This window comes from Eptesicus fuscus, chromosome 21, assembly GCF_027574615.1.
Source record: "Eptesicus fuscus isolate TK198812 chromosome 21, DD_ASM_mEF_20220401, whole genome shotgun sequence".
Classification (NCBI taxonomy): domain Eukaryota; kingdom Metazoa; phylum Chordata; class Mammalia; order Chiroptera; family Vespertilionidae; genus Eptesicus; species Eptesicus fuscus.
The window spans coordinates 12,197,160-12,213,758 of record NC_072493.1 but is presented as its reverse complement, the minus strand read 5'-3'; the positions used below and the strand labels follow the sequence as shown (position 1 = coordinate 12,213,758).

At 47.2% G+C, this 16,599-nt stretch overlaps 1 protein-coding gene across 1 annotated transcript in view; it reads left to right on the top strand.

Annotated features, from left to right (window-relative positions):
- Nucleotides 1-16,599, top strand: part of LOC103284615 (cadherin-1) — a 97,325-nt gene that overhangs the window by 39,812 nt on the left and 40,914 nt on the right. Inside the window, exons 3-6 of the mRNA XM_054709948.1 lie at nucleotides 12,118-12,368; nucleotides 14,323-14,466; nucleotides 14,590-14,745; nucleotides 15,480-15,624. Coding sequence (XP_054565923.1) covers nucleotides 12,118-12,368; nucleotides 14,323-14,466; nucleotides 14,590-14,745; nucleotides 15,480-15,624 — 696 coding nt within the window. The remainder of the gene's footprint in view (nucleotides 1-12,117; nucleotides 12,369-14,322; nucleotides 14,467-14,589; nucleotides 14,746-15,479; nucleotides 15,625-16,599) is intronic.

The following is a 16,599-nucleotide window of genomic DNA, read 5'->3' as shown; positions in this document are numbered from 1 at the left end:
CGGGCAGGGCCCAGGCCTGGGTATTCGGTTGTTGTGTTGTTAATCCTCACCAGACGATATTTTTTCTATTGCTTTTCAGAAAGAGTGGATGGAAGGGAAGGGGGGGGCGGGGAAGAGAGAGAGAGAAACAGTGAGGTGAGAGAGTCCATCGACTGATTGTGTCCTGCACAAGCCCCAACTGGGGGCGGGGAGTGAACCCACAACTCAGGTACCTGCCCTTGACCGGGAATGGAACCCACGACCCTTTGGTGCACAGGCCGATGCTCTAACCACTGAGCAACGCCGGCTAGGGCCAGGCCTGGGAATCTTTTAGCCCAGGAGAGTCTGTACAGGGCACATTAGACCCTGGATTGGAAATGATGTTACAGGTATATTGGTCACGGTGCTTTATTTCATAAGTGGCCAACTAAGAGCCCTCCCTTAGGGCCTAGGACCCAGTCCCCCACCCCAGGCCCGTCAGCTGTCTCTCCTCTGAGGGGTCAGCAGGAGTTGGAATTTCTGAACGTGGGGCCCTCTCCGGCCTTGGGGAATGCAGCAGAAAGGAAAAGTGGACAGATGTTGTGGTGTATGAGGGAGCCTCTTCTTTCTAATCAATAAGCAAACAGTTCCTGGAGTTGCCCAACCTGCCACAGGAATGTTTCCTGGGTTGCAGGCCATGGGAATGATCAATTACCGCCTCTGCGTTTAGGCAGGCAGGTTGGGTGTTTGTGTATTTAACATGCAGCCGGAAGCTGGGTCAGTAAACCCCCAATTTAGTGAGGAAGCCAGAGAGCCTCCTCATTCTCTTTGTTGTTTTGACGAAACCAAACAAGTTTCCCTTGCTGTGACAGGGAAGAAGTCCCCTCCACCTCTCCCGCAGGCCGGATGCCAGCTCCCTGCTGGAGCGGAGTGCCATTGCTTCCCCCTCTTCCCTTTTTTAAAAAATTTAATATAGCTGAAACCGGTTTGGCTCAGTGCATAGAGCGTCAGCCTGCAGACTGAAGGGTCCCAGGTTCGATTCCGGTCAAGGGCATGTACCTTGGTTGTGGGCACGTCCCTGGTGGGGGATGTGCAGGAGGCAGCTTATCGATGTTTCTCTCTCATCGATGTTTCTAACTCTCTATCCCTCTCCCTTCCTCTCTGTAAAAAATCAATAAAATATATTTAAGAAAAAAAAAATTTAATATACTAGAGGCCCGATGCATGAAATTCGAGCAAGAGTAGGCCCTCACAGCCGCAGTGGCTTTGTCTGGAAAGGCGTCTGGATGATCATTCTGCTGTTTGGCCATTTGGTTGATTTGCATATTATGCTTTTATTATAGATTTTTATTGATTTCAGAGAGGAAGGGAGAGGGAGAGAGAACCGTCAATGATGAGAGAAAATCTTTGATCAGCTGCCTCCTGCACACCCCCTACTGGGGATCGAGCCCACAACCCAGGCATGTGCCCTTGACCGGAATCGAACCCAGAACCCTTCAGTCTGCAGGCCAATGCTCTATCCACTGAGCCAAACCAGCTGGGGCCTCTTCCCCTTTTTGAACAGGTGAGGTGAGAGGCCTTGGCAGTTAGTGTTCACCTTGGAGAACTAAAGCCAAGCCCTTGGTCTCGGACTTGAGCAGAGAAGCAGCCCCGGCTGAGCCACCAGAGCCCCATCCAGGCAGGATATTGAGATCAAACTAGATGAGGTCTTATCAGCGGGTGCTGGCCCCTCCGTATCTGAACTGCCCAGGACAGGCCTGGGATGAAAACGACTTAAAACAGTTCTTTTCTGGCCTTGATTTGAAAAGGGCAAAGGGAATGGAGGCCGGGTCTGACCAGACAGAAGGAGCAGGAGCCTTCACCACGAACAGGCCTGTGTGGGAGCCCCGTGCTAACATGACTTTCATTTCACTAGAATGTCAGCCCCAGGAGGTCAGGGATCAGGACCGGCAACCCTGCTGTGTTCACCCCTGGCTCTTCAGAACTAGAATAGGGCCCAGTCCATGGTAGCTGAGCAGCACTAGGCGCTTGAATTTCCTCCTGGTTGTCACATGGCTCCCTCCCTCCCTCATCTAGCATGCAGCCAGAAGCTGGGACTCCTCCTCCTCCTCTTCCTCCTCTTCCTCTTACTCCTCCTCTTCCTCTTCCTCCTCCTCCTCTTCCTCCTCCTCCTCTTCCTTCTTCTTCTTCTTGACTTCTTCTTATTATTATTACTTTTAAATCTTTAAAAACATGTACAGGAGGACATGTTTTTCATAGATGAGAGAGAGGGAGAGGGAGAGAGAGAGAGAGAGAGAGAGAGAGAGAGAGAGAGAAACAGAAACATTGATTGTTGCCTCCCGTACACACTGCAACCAGGGATACAACCCAAAACGGGTATGTGCCCTGACTGTGAATTGAACCTGCGACCCTTGGGTGCACAGGACAATGCTCTAACCCAACTGAGCCACACCAACCAGGGCCTAAAGTAAATTGTCCCGTCCCCTCCAGCTGCTGCATAAAACCTTGGAACCCCCTTACATGCTTATTTTTCTCTATTAACACTTTTCATTGCTGACACTTATTAGTTTGTCAACTGTCTCATCCCCACTGGAATGTAAGCCCCGTGAGGGCAGGGACATTGCTTTGTTTTGCTGTATGTCCCAGGCCTTAGGATGATGCCAGGCAAAGAGTAAGGGCTCAGGCAATATTTTGTTGAAGAAACAATCCTTGATGCAACCCCTTAAAGGCGAAGAGGAGAATGGGGAAACTGACGCTCACGGGAGGTCAACATAGCTTGCTGACAGCAGCACATAAAAAGCACAGCTGGGGTTTGAACCCAGATTGGTTTGACCTGCATTTACACAGATGTAAACTATAAAGGTGTTTGCACTGGCTTTTAGCCACTTCCACAAGTGCCATTTATGACATTTTTTACTGGGCCGATTCTGATCAGCACCACAGTGTTTGCTGTTCAAGAACAGAAACAGCATTAGCCTGAGCAGAACCATGAGTGGGGAGCAAAAACACACTGTCTGAGTGACCCAGGGGGAGGACAAGGGTGATGGATCACCCCTTTGTCCTTGTGGGCGCCCCTTCCCAGGGGCCTGGGCTAATGGTTCCTTCACCTGTGATCTCACTGCTCACTGTTTACTCTCTGCGCTGACACCCTGCCCTGCCCCTCCACCTCCGTCTGTTTTGATGGAAACTGAAGCAAGGGGACTTTGCTCCTTGCTTCCTACCCAGGCAGCATTCATTGTTTTTTTTGTTTTTTTGTTTTAAATATATTTTATTGCTTTTTTACAGAGAAGAAGGGAGAGGGAGAGAGTTAGAAACATCAATGAGAGAGAAACATCAATCAGCTGCCTCCTGCACACCCCCTATTGAGGATGTGCCTGCAACCAAGGTACATGCCCTTGACCGGAATCGAACCCGAGACCCTTGAGTCCGCAGGCCGACGCTCTATCCACTGAGCCAAATCGGTTAGGGCAGTGTTCCTTGTTGACATCTGTTATTTGGGTGCCGGTGAAGACAGAGACCACGTAATTAAAATGTGTTCTGGGCAAAGACGTGTTGGGAGGCTGGGAGAAAGACCTCACTAAGGTGTGGGTGCCCCAGGCAATGACACCCCTGAAGCCCATCACCTGGGCTTTGTGGACACAGAACTTGAGTTATGCTTGTGCAACATGATAGTCCAAGCTGCTTATCTCTCCCAGAAAAATGTGTGGGGTTTAAGGCTAGCTCATGAGAGGAATTCTTCACTTACTTTAGCTAATGTAATATGTTGATTTAAAGGAGGACATTCTTTAAAAAAAAAATTTTTTTTTTAATGGATTTCAGAGAGGAAGGAAGTGGGAGAGAGAGATAGAGACATGAGTGATGAGAGCGAATCATTGATTGGCTGCCTCCTGGTTCATAAGTCAATGCTCAACTACTGAGCCATACTGGCTGGGCAAGGAGAACATTCTTGAATCTGACATTCAAAACTTTCTCCTTCGCGTGGCTTCTGATGGTCACTGTCCTTACTTAATGTTTTCTGAGGTTTGGAACTGGGTTTCCAAGGCACAGCAGCCTTCGTTCTAGGAGAGAGACGGAGTGTGTGTAGGGGGAAGATGGAGACTGGAAACTTGGCTGTTACATGCCAGCTACTCTCCACCTGTCCTATTCTTCTGTGTGAACTAACCTCCGGGATCCATTCAAGTAGTAATTATTTTGCAAAATGGCTCATCAATACTAAGAGGCTGCCTGTGGTTAAGTCCCGATAGTGGCGGCCGACCACAGGCTCTGCCACTTGATGGCCGGCCGTGTGGCCTGGCCAGGTCTCCTCAGTGACACTTCTCGGAGCCTCAGTTTCCTCATTTAGAAGCAGGACTGCCCAGGCCACCTGGGTCTAGGAAGGCTATCACGTGGTATTGTGTCCCTCGTTCTCAGTAGCAAATGGACACATATAATTTGAGACCTACTGGGGCTAAAAAGATAGTCTTCCTGGTGCAACTTGACTCTCCTCGGCATCACCGAGAGTGGACAAGCTGGAGGCTTTCCCTCCCACTTTTTAAACCTGAAAACGACATTTTTCTGCTGAGCCTGGGTATTCAGTGAACCCATAAAGTTTAGTAATTTCATGGACACCATCAAAGGAAAATGGTCCAGAATCACACAGAGCCATCAAAGAAAATGGAACCTATAAAGGAATTGGATAGGCAGTGGTAGCTATGGAGAATTACGGCTTTGTTTGAAACACCGTTCCTAACCAGCAAAAATAAACTCTTGCCTAGCTAAGTGATCCGTGTCTGTCTTCCCAGGATTCCTTTTGTTCATCAGGTTAAACTTCTTGTCTTTTTAAAAAATATATCTTGCCCTGGTTGGTTTGGCTCAGTGGATAGAGCGTCCGTCTGCGGGCTGAAGGGTCCTGGGTTTGATTCCAGTCAGGGCCCATGCCCGAGTTGCGGGCTCGATCTCCAGTAGGGGGCATGCAGGAAGCAGCCGATCAACGATTCCCTTTCATCATTGATGTTTCTATCTCTCTCTCCCTCCTTCTCTGAAAGCAATAAAAATATATTTAAAAAATTAAAAAACAAAAAATAAATCTTTATTGATTTCAGAGAGGAAGGGAGAGGGAGAGATAGAAACATCACTGATGAGAGAGATTCATTGATTGGCTGCCTCCTGTACGATTGAGCATGGCTTATACCCAGACAGGGAATTGAACCGTGACCTCCTGGTTTATAGGTCGATGCCCAACCACTGAGCCACCGTGACTAGGCTAAACTTTTTTTTTTTTTTAATTATTATTTTAAAAATATATTTTATTGATTTTTCACAGAGAGAAAGGGAGAGGGATAGAGAGCTAGAAACATGGATGAGAGAGATACATCCATCGACCAGCTGCCTCCTGCACACGCCCCACCGGGGATGTGCCCGCAACCAATGTACATGCCCTTGACCGGAATTGAACCTGGGACCTTTCAGTCCGCAGACCGACGCTCTATCCACTGAGCCAAACCGGTTTCGGCTAGGCTAAACTTCTTGTCTTTTATCTTCTCTAAGTTAGAAACTGAAGCCTTCAGGTTGGGGGTATGCAATGGCCGTGTGACCCCCAGGAGCCTCAGAAGGCTCTCTGATCTAGCCCTCGAGTTGTGTGTGTGACTTTCTCTTCCTGAGGCTGAGCGCTCAAGTTCAAATGGTCCTTGAATGAAAGCTAAATGCCCTCTTCTTTGGTGTTAGCTGTGGCAAAAGCGTTCTGATGAGAGGGAAACAATCCATAATGCACGCCTTTGTATGTGGTGTGGTGAAGACACTGCTTTCAAATAGTTGCTTCTAAGAGACTGGGGTATCCCAGTCTTGAGATATAGTTACCAAATAACTATAGTTAGCTGGCTTTGATAGCAGGCCCCTGTCCTTAAATCTCAACATCTCCTGGAAATATATAAATGCTTTTCAAACTGTCTTGTTCCTACCCACTCACATTCCAGCTATGGGGCTGGGCGGGGGTGGGAGAAGAATCCTTGAAGCTGGACTGTTCTGTGGCAGATTGGCAATTCTAAGTGAAGAATGCTGCTGAGCGCCCAGAGCCTACCCCAGCGCTGGTCACGAGTTTAATGTGTATTTGAACTTCACTCATCTCTTCCAGGGCCTTCTGATGAAAGCTGCTACTTCCGCCAAATAAGCTAGAAAATGAGACTCTTGCAGGATGACTAATACACAAAATCACAATGTGTTAAAAAAGTCATTTTGTCTGGCCGGCGTGGCTCAGTGGTTGAGTGTTGATCTATGAACCCCAAGGGATCATGGCTCGATTCCCAGTCAGGGCACATGCCCGGGTTGTGGGCTTGATCCCCAGTATAGGGTGTGCAGGAGGCAGCCAATCAATGATTCCCTCTCATCATTGATATTTCAAACTCTCTCTTCTTCTCTGAAATCAAGAAAAATCAAGAAAAGTCACTTATTTTTGTTGTTTTAAAAAGTAATTCATGGTAATTGTGACATACAATCTATACTAATAAAAGGGTAATATGCTAATTAGATCAGATGTCTTCCGGACATCCTTCTGGACAAAGCCACGGTGGCGGGGGCTGAGGCAGAGGCTATTAGGGGCAATTAGGCCGGCAGGGGAGAGCGGTTATGGGCAATCAGGCAGGCAGAGTGGTTAGGGGCGATCAGGCAGGCAGGTTAGGAACCAGCGGTCCTGGATTGTGAGAGGGATGTCGAACTGCCAGTTTAGGCCTGATCCTGGGCCTAAACCGGCAGTCGGACATCCCCTGAGAGGGTTCCGGGTTGGAGAGGGTGCAGGCTGGGCTGAGGGACACTTCTCTTCCCCCCGCCCCGCATGAATTTTGTGCACCGGGCCTCTAGTCCTATATAATAAAAGCCTAATATGCTAAGTGTCCAACCGTTTGTTCAACCATTTGACCAGTCGCTATCATGTGCACTGACCACCAGGGGACAGATGCTCCAACTAGTAGGTTAACTTGCTGCTGGGGTCCAGCTGATGGGGACTGAGCAAGATGGGCCGGACATGCCCTGGAGCCCTCCCTCGGTCCCTCCCCGGCCCCAATCGTGCACCAGTGGGGTCCCTTGGCCAGCTCTCCAACATCCCCTGAGGGGTCCCAGATTGCAAGAGGGTGTAGGCCAGGCCAAGAGACCCGCCGGTGCACAAATCCGTGCACTGGGCCTCTAATATAATATAAGGATGTACAAGGAAAATACATTTAACAAAAAGAAAACTACTTCCTACCCCTCCTGCTACCACACTTCTTCCAGTCTTCCCCCACCTGCCTCCACCCAGATTACCGTTAACCATTTGGTGTATAGAATTCCATACTGACCTGGAATGTCTTTTCCTTAAATATTCCTTTTCATTATTGCTGGAAAGCGTATCCCCATTTTGCATACAGGAACAGGGGTGAAGACAGCCCAGCCCCTTCACTCACCAGCATATAATTTAGGGCAAAGGAAATGGGGTTAGTGATGTCTATCCAAAGGCTGAGAAGGTGGGAAATTTAATCAGAAAATTGGACATAAGGAGCACAGTTCAAGGGGTCGGTCTGGCTAATAGAAGCATGAGGAACAGTGGTTAGGGTCATGAACTCCCAGGCTGTCTGGGTTCCAATCCCAGCTCTACTACTTAGCTAGCTGCCTCAGTTTTCCCATCTTGAAAAGGCAACATTGGTAGTGCCAACCTCATAGAGTTCTGGGATGAATATTAGTAAAGTGCTTGGAAGAGAGCTGGACGCAATGTTCTATACATGTTAAGAATATTTAAAAATTGCCTGGCTGGTGTGGCTCAGTGGTTGAGCATCAACCTATGAGCCAGGGATGATGGTTCAATTCCTGGTCAGGGCACAGGCCTGGGTTGCAGACTTGATCCCCAGTAAGAGGCATGCAGGAGGCAGCCAATCAATGATTTTCTCTGATTATAGGTGTCTCTATCTCTCCCTCTCCCTTCCTCTCTGAAATCAACCAAAATATATTAAAAATGTTTAAAAATTGCTTAAATAAAGGTAGTAGAAGTGATTGGTTGAGGTTGTAGTTTTTGAGGGTGATGATAACGTTATGGTGGTGAAAAGTTTTTCCCATTAAGAGATGACCATTGGGTTCTTGGCTCTTGTCACTGGGATTTGGTTTTTTAGATCAAGCGACCAAATGGCCGGTTTAAGAAAGGAGGAGGAATAGAGGATTGCACCCTCTCCAATCCGGGGACCCCTCGGGGGATGTCTGGCTGAAAAGAATAGTTAGTTCCTTGCTGGCTTTATTTGCGTTTAACTTTTTTATTGTGAAAATGTTCAATTCTATCCACTTCCCAGGTACTGATCCTCTTGTTCCAACAGTTTGCCATTCCTATTTACTCTCCCACATGCTGGCCTTACCGTTCACGGTGGCTCCTCGTCGCTGGCCAGCCCTGGCCAGGTTTGAAGTAAGCTTTCCCAGAGCCTCCCTAGATCTGGAGATCCCCTTGGTCTGTCCTATAATTTCTGGCTTATCAGCCTAGAGGATCAGGTTGCCAGGAAAGGTAATGACCCTTAATGAGCACCTAGAAATTCAGGTTGGGGCTGCCTGGTGGCCACACTTCTTCTGTCACTTCCCAAAGGGTGGGGCTTTGTCACCATTAAGATGAGACGCCCCAGAGCAGGTTAAACGCCTTGCATCAAGTTATGCGCAAAGCCATTTTCATTTTTTCAGGCCGCCACCCTTGGCAAGTCCAGTCATGCTTGTCCCAACTTTCGCTACCCAGATTTGAGCTTGAGTTGGCTGGCTACAGGAATGCCGTGTGATGAACCGAGGCAGCTCTTGTTCCCTGGTGATGTGACAGGTCCCCAAACGGTCCAGTTGCCCCAGTATTTCTGTTGGAGGGAACTGGGGGAGGGTTATTTGAAAAATATCTTGTTTTGCTAGTTTAAAAAGAAATTTCTGTTTTAGACTTACAGGGAGGTATCGGCCCATCCTTTGAAAGACTTTGCATTTTTGCCCTTGATGGTGTTGCTCAGTTGGTTGGGTGTTACCCCGTGCACCAAAAGGTTGCTGGTTCAGATTTCCAGTCTGCGGGCTTGATCCCTGGTAGGCGGTGTGCAGGAGGCAGCCAATTGATGTTTTCCTCTCACATCCATGTTTCTCTCCTTTTTCCCCTGTTCTCTAAAAATCAGTAAAATACCTGAGGGGGGGAAAAAAACTATTAAAAAAGGAAAGACCGTTTTTCTTCTCGGCTTCTGTTGTTATTTTAGGGTTCATCTGTCTGTCTAGCAAATACTTGTCTTCTAGCTTGTATGCAAAGAAATAAAAACCTCCTTTGACTTGCATTGTCCTTTTGCTTTCAAAATGTGATTCACATTCACTGGCATGGCTAATCTTCACAAAACCCTGAAGAGGCAGGCTTGATAAGTGGTGGTATTCTTCATGTTCCAGTGGAAAAAACCGAGGCACAGAGAGGTTAAGCGTTTTGCTGAGGCCACTCAGCAAGAACATGGCAGAACTTGGGTTTATAATCCAGCCAAGAATCAGACCAGCCCTTTCTTCATGTCGCCTTAAACCTCCCGCGCTCCGCCCCCAGCCCCTCCTGTCATTTATTACAGCCTTATTTGCCAGGTAGTAGACTCCCAACTACTGCATGAGTTGGCTGCAGATTTTTATCATCCCTGGATTTTAGGCTACGGGGCAAAGTCATCCTTTAAAAATAGCTAAGGCCCCAAGCAAAAAGTTCTCTGCAGGGTGAGAGAGTGCCAACCATGAGACATGCTGAGGGTTAGTCCCAGCTCCACGGTAAAGTCGTTATAAGATGTCAGGTAAATTTCTTAACCTCTCTGAGCCTCAGTTTCTTCATCTTCAAAATGAGGGGTACTCGTGGTACTTACCCTGCCACCCCCAAACATGGTTTTATTTTCTCTGGCAAGGGTGGGGCTGTTGGCTTCAAAAACATTTGCAAGGGTGGCCCCTGGTGGAGGAAGTGAAAACTGCAATTCAGGCATCATGGTGATTTTAGGGCTTTCTGGCAGAGACCTGGTCCTCATGAATGGAGAGGTGTCTAGCTATGTAAAATAGGCACAAAAGCAGGAACTTAATAAAAGATCACTTACACAAAATAGAAATTCCACTGGAGGAATGCGGGGCAATTATCTGAATGGGAGGAAAACAGGCCAACTTGAGTTTCCCAGAATGAACTGTTTTATCTACGGTTCCCTCTGCCTTGAAGGCTCTTGAGCCGTGTTTTCTGCAAGGCTGGTTCCTTTAGGTCTCAGCTCAGATGCCTCCACGTCAGAGAGGTCTTCCCTCACCATCCAATATAAGTTGTGCTTTTCCCAAACCATCCCGCCCCGCTGTCATTCTTGTAGTACCCTCTTTAATTCTTTTAGAGCCACTGGCATTGATCACTATCTGCAAGTTTTGGTTTAGGTATTTGCCCATCTCCTCCACAATAGTATAAGCTCAATGAGAGCAGGTGTCTTATCTGTCTTGTTCACAGTTGGTGGGAACCTTATCAATATGTTTATTGATTTGAGAGGGAGAGAGAAACATTGATATGAGAGAAAAAACATAGATCGGTTGCCTCCCGTTTGCACCCTGACCGGGAATCTAACCTGAAACCTAGGTATGTACCCTGACTGGGAATGGAATCCACAACCTTTTTTGGTGTATGGGATGATGCTCCAATCAACTGAGCCACCCAGCCAGGGCAACTACATTTTTAGAAAACTAGTTTTGTCTTTAAGCAGTTGGTCCTAAGTTCCCTCACCCAGGTTGTCCTCTGCCTTTTGCATTTGACTTGCCTCCCTGGATGATCAGGTTGAAGAGTCCTATGACTCCCCAGCAGACAGTGAGCAGTTTCTCCTCTGCCTCCTGCAAGCAGGAATTTCCTCTGAATGTCTCAGATAATCTACAATAATAAAAGAGTAAGATGCAAATTGACCATACCTTTGTGATGCCCACCAGCCAGTCAGGAGTGAGTATGCAAATTAACCCAACAAAGATGACGGGTTAATTTTTATACGCAGGCATTCCACACTGCCCCTGGCTGCTCTGAGCCTCTGGGCAGCATGGGAAGGCGGAAAGGTGGCTCTGGCTGGAGCAAAGGTGGTGCCGGCAGCCAGGGGAAGGAAGGCCCATACTTGCATGAATCTTTGTGCATCGGGCCTTTAGTAAGCATATAATCAGCACTCAGTAAATACCTGCTGTTATCAATGTCTTTTGTGGAGTACTCATAGGGGTTGAATAAGTTATTAACCAAAGCTATATATATCCTACATAATAAAAGGGTAATATGTAAATTACCATCACTCCGCTACGCCCACGATTGGGCCAGCGGGAGGCACAGGGGGCGGGACTCGGGGTGGCCAATTGGGCCGGCGGAACGCTGAGCTCGCGTTGCCAGCGGCGGCACAAGCTCAGCGTCTGCGCCATGTCTGTGCTGTGCCACAGAAGGGGCCTCTGGGGCAGCGAGCGGACCATCAAAAGCGGGGAAGCTGGCTGTCTATCCACATCCTGCTGCGGACCATCAAAAGCGGGGAGAGAAAGCGGGGGAGCTGGCTGCTAACAGTGTCCGCGGAGTGTGCTAGGCTTTGCGGGGCAGTGGATATGGCCTGGATGGCAGGTTAGGCTTAGGGGACCCTACACGTGTATGATTTAATCATGCACTGGGCCTCTAGTATATTTAATATTTTATTTTAAAAATTAAATGTAGTATTTAAATTTTATATAGTGTTTCTGTGCCAGACACTGTTCTGTGTATCTTAAAACCACCTTAGTAGGTAGTTGCTATTATTTCTGTAGCCTATCCACAGTATCTGACTGTACCATGCTCTCTAGATTTTTACCTCAATAGGTATTCTGTTTCCATTATTTTAGGGGGCTGTTTCCATATTGTCAAGAGTATCTGAAAAGGAGAAGCCCCTTTTTATTGATATCGAAAAGCAGAGGTTACTTGCTAGACAGGTTACTGTTTCACTTTACAAGGAGAGGAGAAAAAAAAAAGCAGACCACACTAAACAGTCGCCCTCTACTTGTGAAGAACAGGAAGATGATATCAACTGCTCTTTCTTTGCTGTCCTGTCACCAGACGATGGTTTGTTTTGTTTGTGCTTAATTTGTGTGACTTAGGCTTTTGGTAGGTGAGTCCCGTTTGATTTTTAGAGAAGGAATGTGCTTGTTTTTAATCTGCCCAATTTCTTAATCGCTGTTATTTATACCCTGCAGTGAGTTTTGAAGGATGCACCGGCCAACCAAGGACCATCTATGTTTCTGATGACACCAGATTCAGAGTGGGCACGGATGGGGTGCTTATGGTCAAACGGCCTTTACAGCTGCATAATCCAGAGATGAGTTTTCTTGTTCACGCCTGGGACTCCGCCCGCAAGAAGCTCTCCACCAAAGTGACACTGAAGGCAGCAGTGCACGACCACCGCCAGCACCACCACCACCACCACCACCAGCACCACCACCATCATGTACGTTGCAGTGTTTCTTAAGCGTTCACTGTTATTTGAGTCTGCTTCTTAATGTGGGGTTCTGTACTTGGCACCATGCAGATTTGGGGCTGGGTAATCTTTTGTTGTGCAGCGTCCCGTGCACTGTGTGCTGTCTAGCAGCATCCCCTGTCTTCACCCATTAGTAGCTAATTGCACCCCCACGAGGTGACAACCAAAATGTCTCCAGACACTGCCAGTGTCCCCTGGGAAACAAAATAGTCCCCAGTTGAGAACCATCGGTCTAACTCAGTGGTCGGCAAACTCACTAGTCAACAGAGCCAAATATCAACAGTACAACGATTGACATTTCTTTTGAGAGCCGACTTCTGGAAATTTCAATCGCACTGTACATGCACGCCCGCACGTGGTATTTTGTGCAAGAGCCACACTCAAGGGGCCAAAGAGCTGCATGTGGCTCGCGAGCTGCACTTTGCCGACCACTGGTCTAACTGAACTAATTTTTTGTTGGGGATTTTTTTTTTTTTTTTTTTGCTTCTGGGTAGAGAGGGATCAGGTGGAATGGTGGCAAGATGCCATTATCTTTACTTCGGCAGGTTGAGTAGAATAGTGTGGGTAAGGGCATGGACTCTGTCTGGGATTGAATTTACTACCTGAGTAAACGTGGAAGGTATTGTCAGTGCTTGAATGTCCTTATCTGTAAAATGGAGATGATAATGACTGCATGTGTTAATACACGTGAAATGCTAGAACCACGCTTGGCATATGATAAGTACCCAGTAATTGTCAACTATACATATGATAAGTACCTCCTTATCACTCCTGGAGGAAGAATGAGTAAGAGGTCAATACTCTGATCGTTTGCTCTTTGTGTTTCTCGTGGAGAGGGTGTCTTGGCAAAGACAGGGAAGAGTCAGTGGGAAGCTTTTGCCTCATTGGACTGTAATCTACACAAGATCCTTCCCCATGATACGGCAGTGTCTGGCCCTCCGTCTGGCACATACCAGGAGGCCAGTAGCGATTCAGTGGACAAACAGGTGGACCAGCCATGAATGGAAGGACGTATGCCTGTCCAGGTCCTTGGCAAGAGTGTTTCTGGGAATTGTTAGCCAAAGCCAAATGCCTTTCCCAGTTTCTAAAGTGCTCCCATGGTGCTTCCTACCAAAACGTCTCCCTGGGGAGCATTCTAGTTGCATTCTGCTACTGCCCTGGAAGTGTGGAGCGGGTTCTACATGCCAAGGCCTTTCCGGCTGGCTCCTGTTTTTCTCTCCAAAGACTCCTGAGATTCAGGGGACTTGACAGTCCGGACAGATTGAAATTTATCATCCTGGTGTAATTGGACCGACCAGAAAAATGAGGAACTTAGCAGAATTATATTAACATAGGTCTCTGACTCAAGTCCTCAATGGACTCTGTCATTCATGTAAGTTCAGCATGGTGGGTTCTTGTTGGGTAGCTATGCCTGAGAGCCTCTTATGACCAAAGACAGTTTTGAACTTGTTTTTTTCCTTCAACTTTTCCTCCCCACCTTTGCCAACTTTGCCTCTGCCTCCGTGTCGGCTGATTGTGACTAGATTCAAATACATGTCTTGCACGAATTGCATGCATCAGGCCTCTAGTACAACATAATATTGAATGTAAGCTGGAATGGAAAAATAAAATTTTAAAAACATGACAGTTGTGACATTGCAGGCTTAAAATACTTGTAAAATATCATGAAACCCACAAACCTATCATCGTGCATGTATAATGATTGCTTGAACTCTGGGTACTAAGGAAGATCAAAAGAGACCACTTTCTTTATTATGGCAAAGCGTTTAATTGGGTTTTGTTTGGGCTGTTAATTTTGTTATTAACTTAAAATCACTTGCTGTCCCCACAAGGATGGAGATGCTGACTGGATAGATTGGATTGTTTGGCAGGCATTATTTCTCATGAATTATCTCATTATGTTCTTCGTCTCTTTTCCTTTTAGGACTCTCTCCCTGAAGCCCGAATGGAAGTGCTCACATTTCCCGACTCCCACCATGGTCTCAGAAGACAGAGGAGAGACTGGTTTATCCCTCCCATCAGCTGCCAAGAAAATGACAAAGGGCCATTTCCTAAGCATCTGGCTCAGGTAGAGAAGGATGTTCTCTATTTTCTTTGGGAGGAATTTGGCAGAGAAGGACTAAGGAGAGGAAGGAGAAAGACCGAATGTAAGGATCCTCCCTTGCTAATTCTGTGTCTGTTTTGTCTCCAGATCAAGTCTAGCAGAGACAAAGAGACACAGGTTTTCTACAGCATCACTGGCCAAGGAGCTGATGCACCCCCCGTCGGTGTGTTTATTATTGAAAGAGAGACAGGATGGCTAAAGGTGACGCAGCCTCTGGATAGAGAAGCAATTGCCAAGTACATAGTGAGTATTTCTTAGATGCTTATTAATGATGGGGTACCATCTTTCCAAAATTGTTTGGTCAACCGATTTGTATCCCTAGATCCGACACTCTGGACATAAGAGGGGCTTAATTTGCTACTTTGTGACCTATTGATAAAGAGAAATGACAGGAGAACCTGGATATGGGGGTTGTTAAATTACTTTTGTTGTTAGGAATAATGCGGGGAGAGTCCTTATGCATCATGCATAACTTTGGACCCAAGATATCAGCCTACTGGAGCTAAAAGTAGAGGCCAGTGATGATGTTGGAGAGCAAAAACCATTTCTGGACCCCGTAGCAGAGTGAGCTTAGGGAAACTGGGAAGTAATGTATTGATGCCAAATGCAGAAAAATCAGGAGGACACACTAGACTGGAGTGGCCAGGCTAATTTTACCCTGCTTGGAAGAAGTCAGAGCGTTAGGGTTCCACCGTTATCTCCTGAGCCTAGATCCTGAGGAGGGAATGGGAGCTCTGGCCTGGTGGGTGTGTTCTCCAGCCCTCAGGTCTCCACATGTCATGCTCTCAGCCAGTGTGCTGACCTCATTGGAGCAGCAGCACGTGGGTGAGAAAAGGGCTCTGCTGCAGGTGTCCATGCACTCGGGTCTCAGAGAGTGGGAAGGAGGGGACACCAGGTGGAGCCCACTCTCTGGTCGGGCCCCTCCTCCCACTTCTTCTCTCCTTGGGGCCCAAGTAACCCTCCCGTGGCTCTTGCAGCTCTTCTCTCACGCTGTGTCTTCCAACGGGGATGCCATTGAGGATCCGATGGAGATTGTGATCACGGTGAGAGATCAGAATGACAACAGGCCCGAGTTCACCCAGGCGGTCTTTGAGGGGTCTGTCGTGGAAGGTGCTCTCCCAGGTAAGGAGGAGCCAAATACCCAGAAAGAAGAAGCATAGGGTATTGGACAACAGTCTGTTGGGGCTGGGATTTGGCGGCAGGCTCTTCTTGTGGACAGAACTTGTTTGAAAACTACTGTGTGTGAGTGTAATTATTAGACTTTTTAAGCTCTAGTCCATGAGGAATAATATCTCAGTGCAATTATAATTGCATTTCTCTAATTATTAAAAGGCTAAGTATCTTACCATATGTTTGTTGGCCTACGAATTTCTTCATTTTCTTTTTTAAATGTTTTTATTGATTTTTTTTTAGAGAGTGAAAAAGGGAGAGGGATCTGGAGATAGAAACATTGATGAGTGAGAAACATCATTGATTGGCCAGCCTCCTGCATGTTCCCAAATGGTGGATAAGCCCCATCCATTGGCAGGTGCCCTGACCAGGAATCAGACCAGAGACTTCTTGGTTCCAGGGTTGACGCTCAATCACTGAACCACACCAGACGGGGTTACGTTTCTTCTTGACAATTTGTCTATTCAAGTCTTTTGCCCTTTTATTCCCTTGGGCTATTTGTCTTTTTCCTATAAACTCTTAGAGTTTTTTAGATGTCCTAGGGGCTAGTCCTGTCAGTCACTTGTGTTATAAATATTTTCTCCCACCTGGAAGGCAATGATCTCATAGGACCCATTCCCTCATGTGAAGCTGTGGCCGAGAAGCCCATTGTGGACATCTTTGGATTTTTCCTGTTTTTCAGGCTATTCACTCAGTATAAGAGACATGAAAAAAAGTTTTAATTTAACCCGAACTTATTTCCTTTCTCCCCCTCACATCCACGCTCACCCAAAATTTCTTGGAACACTGCTCACCTGATGGAAGCCTTCCTCCTCTAGCACTGTTTTAAATCATTTGGAAATTAGCAACCAGAAGAGCCATGACATGGTGTGTCCTTGGGGCCCAGCCTTTAACGCTCTGGGCAGTGTTGAGTTGAGTAGTACTGAC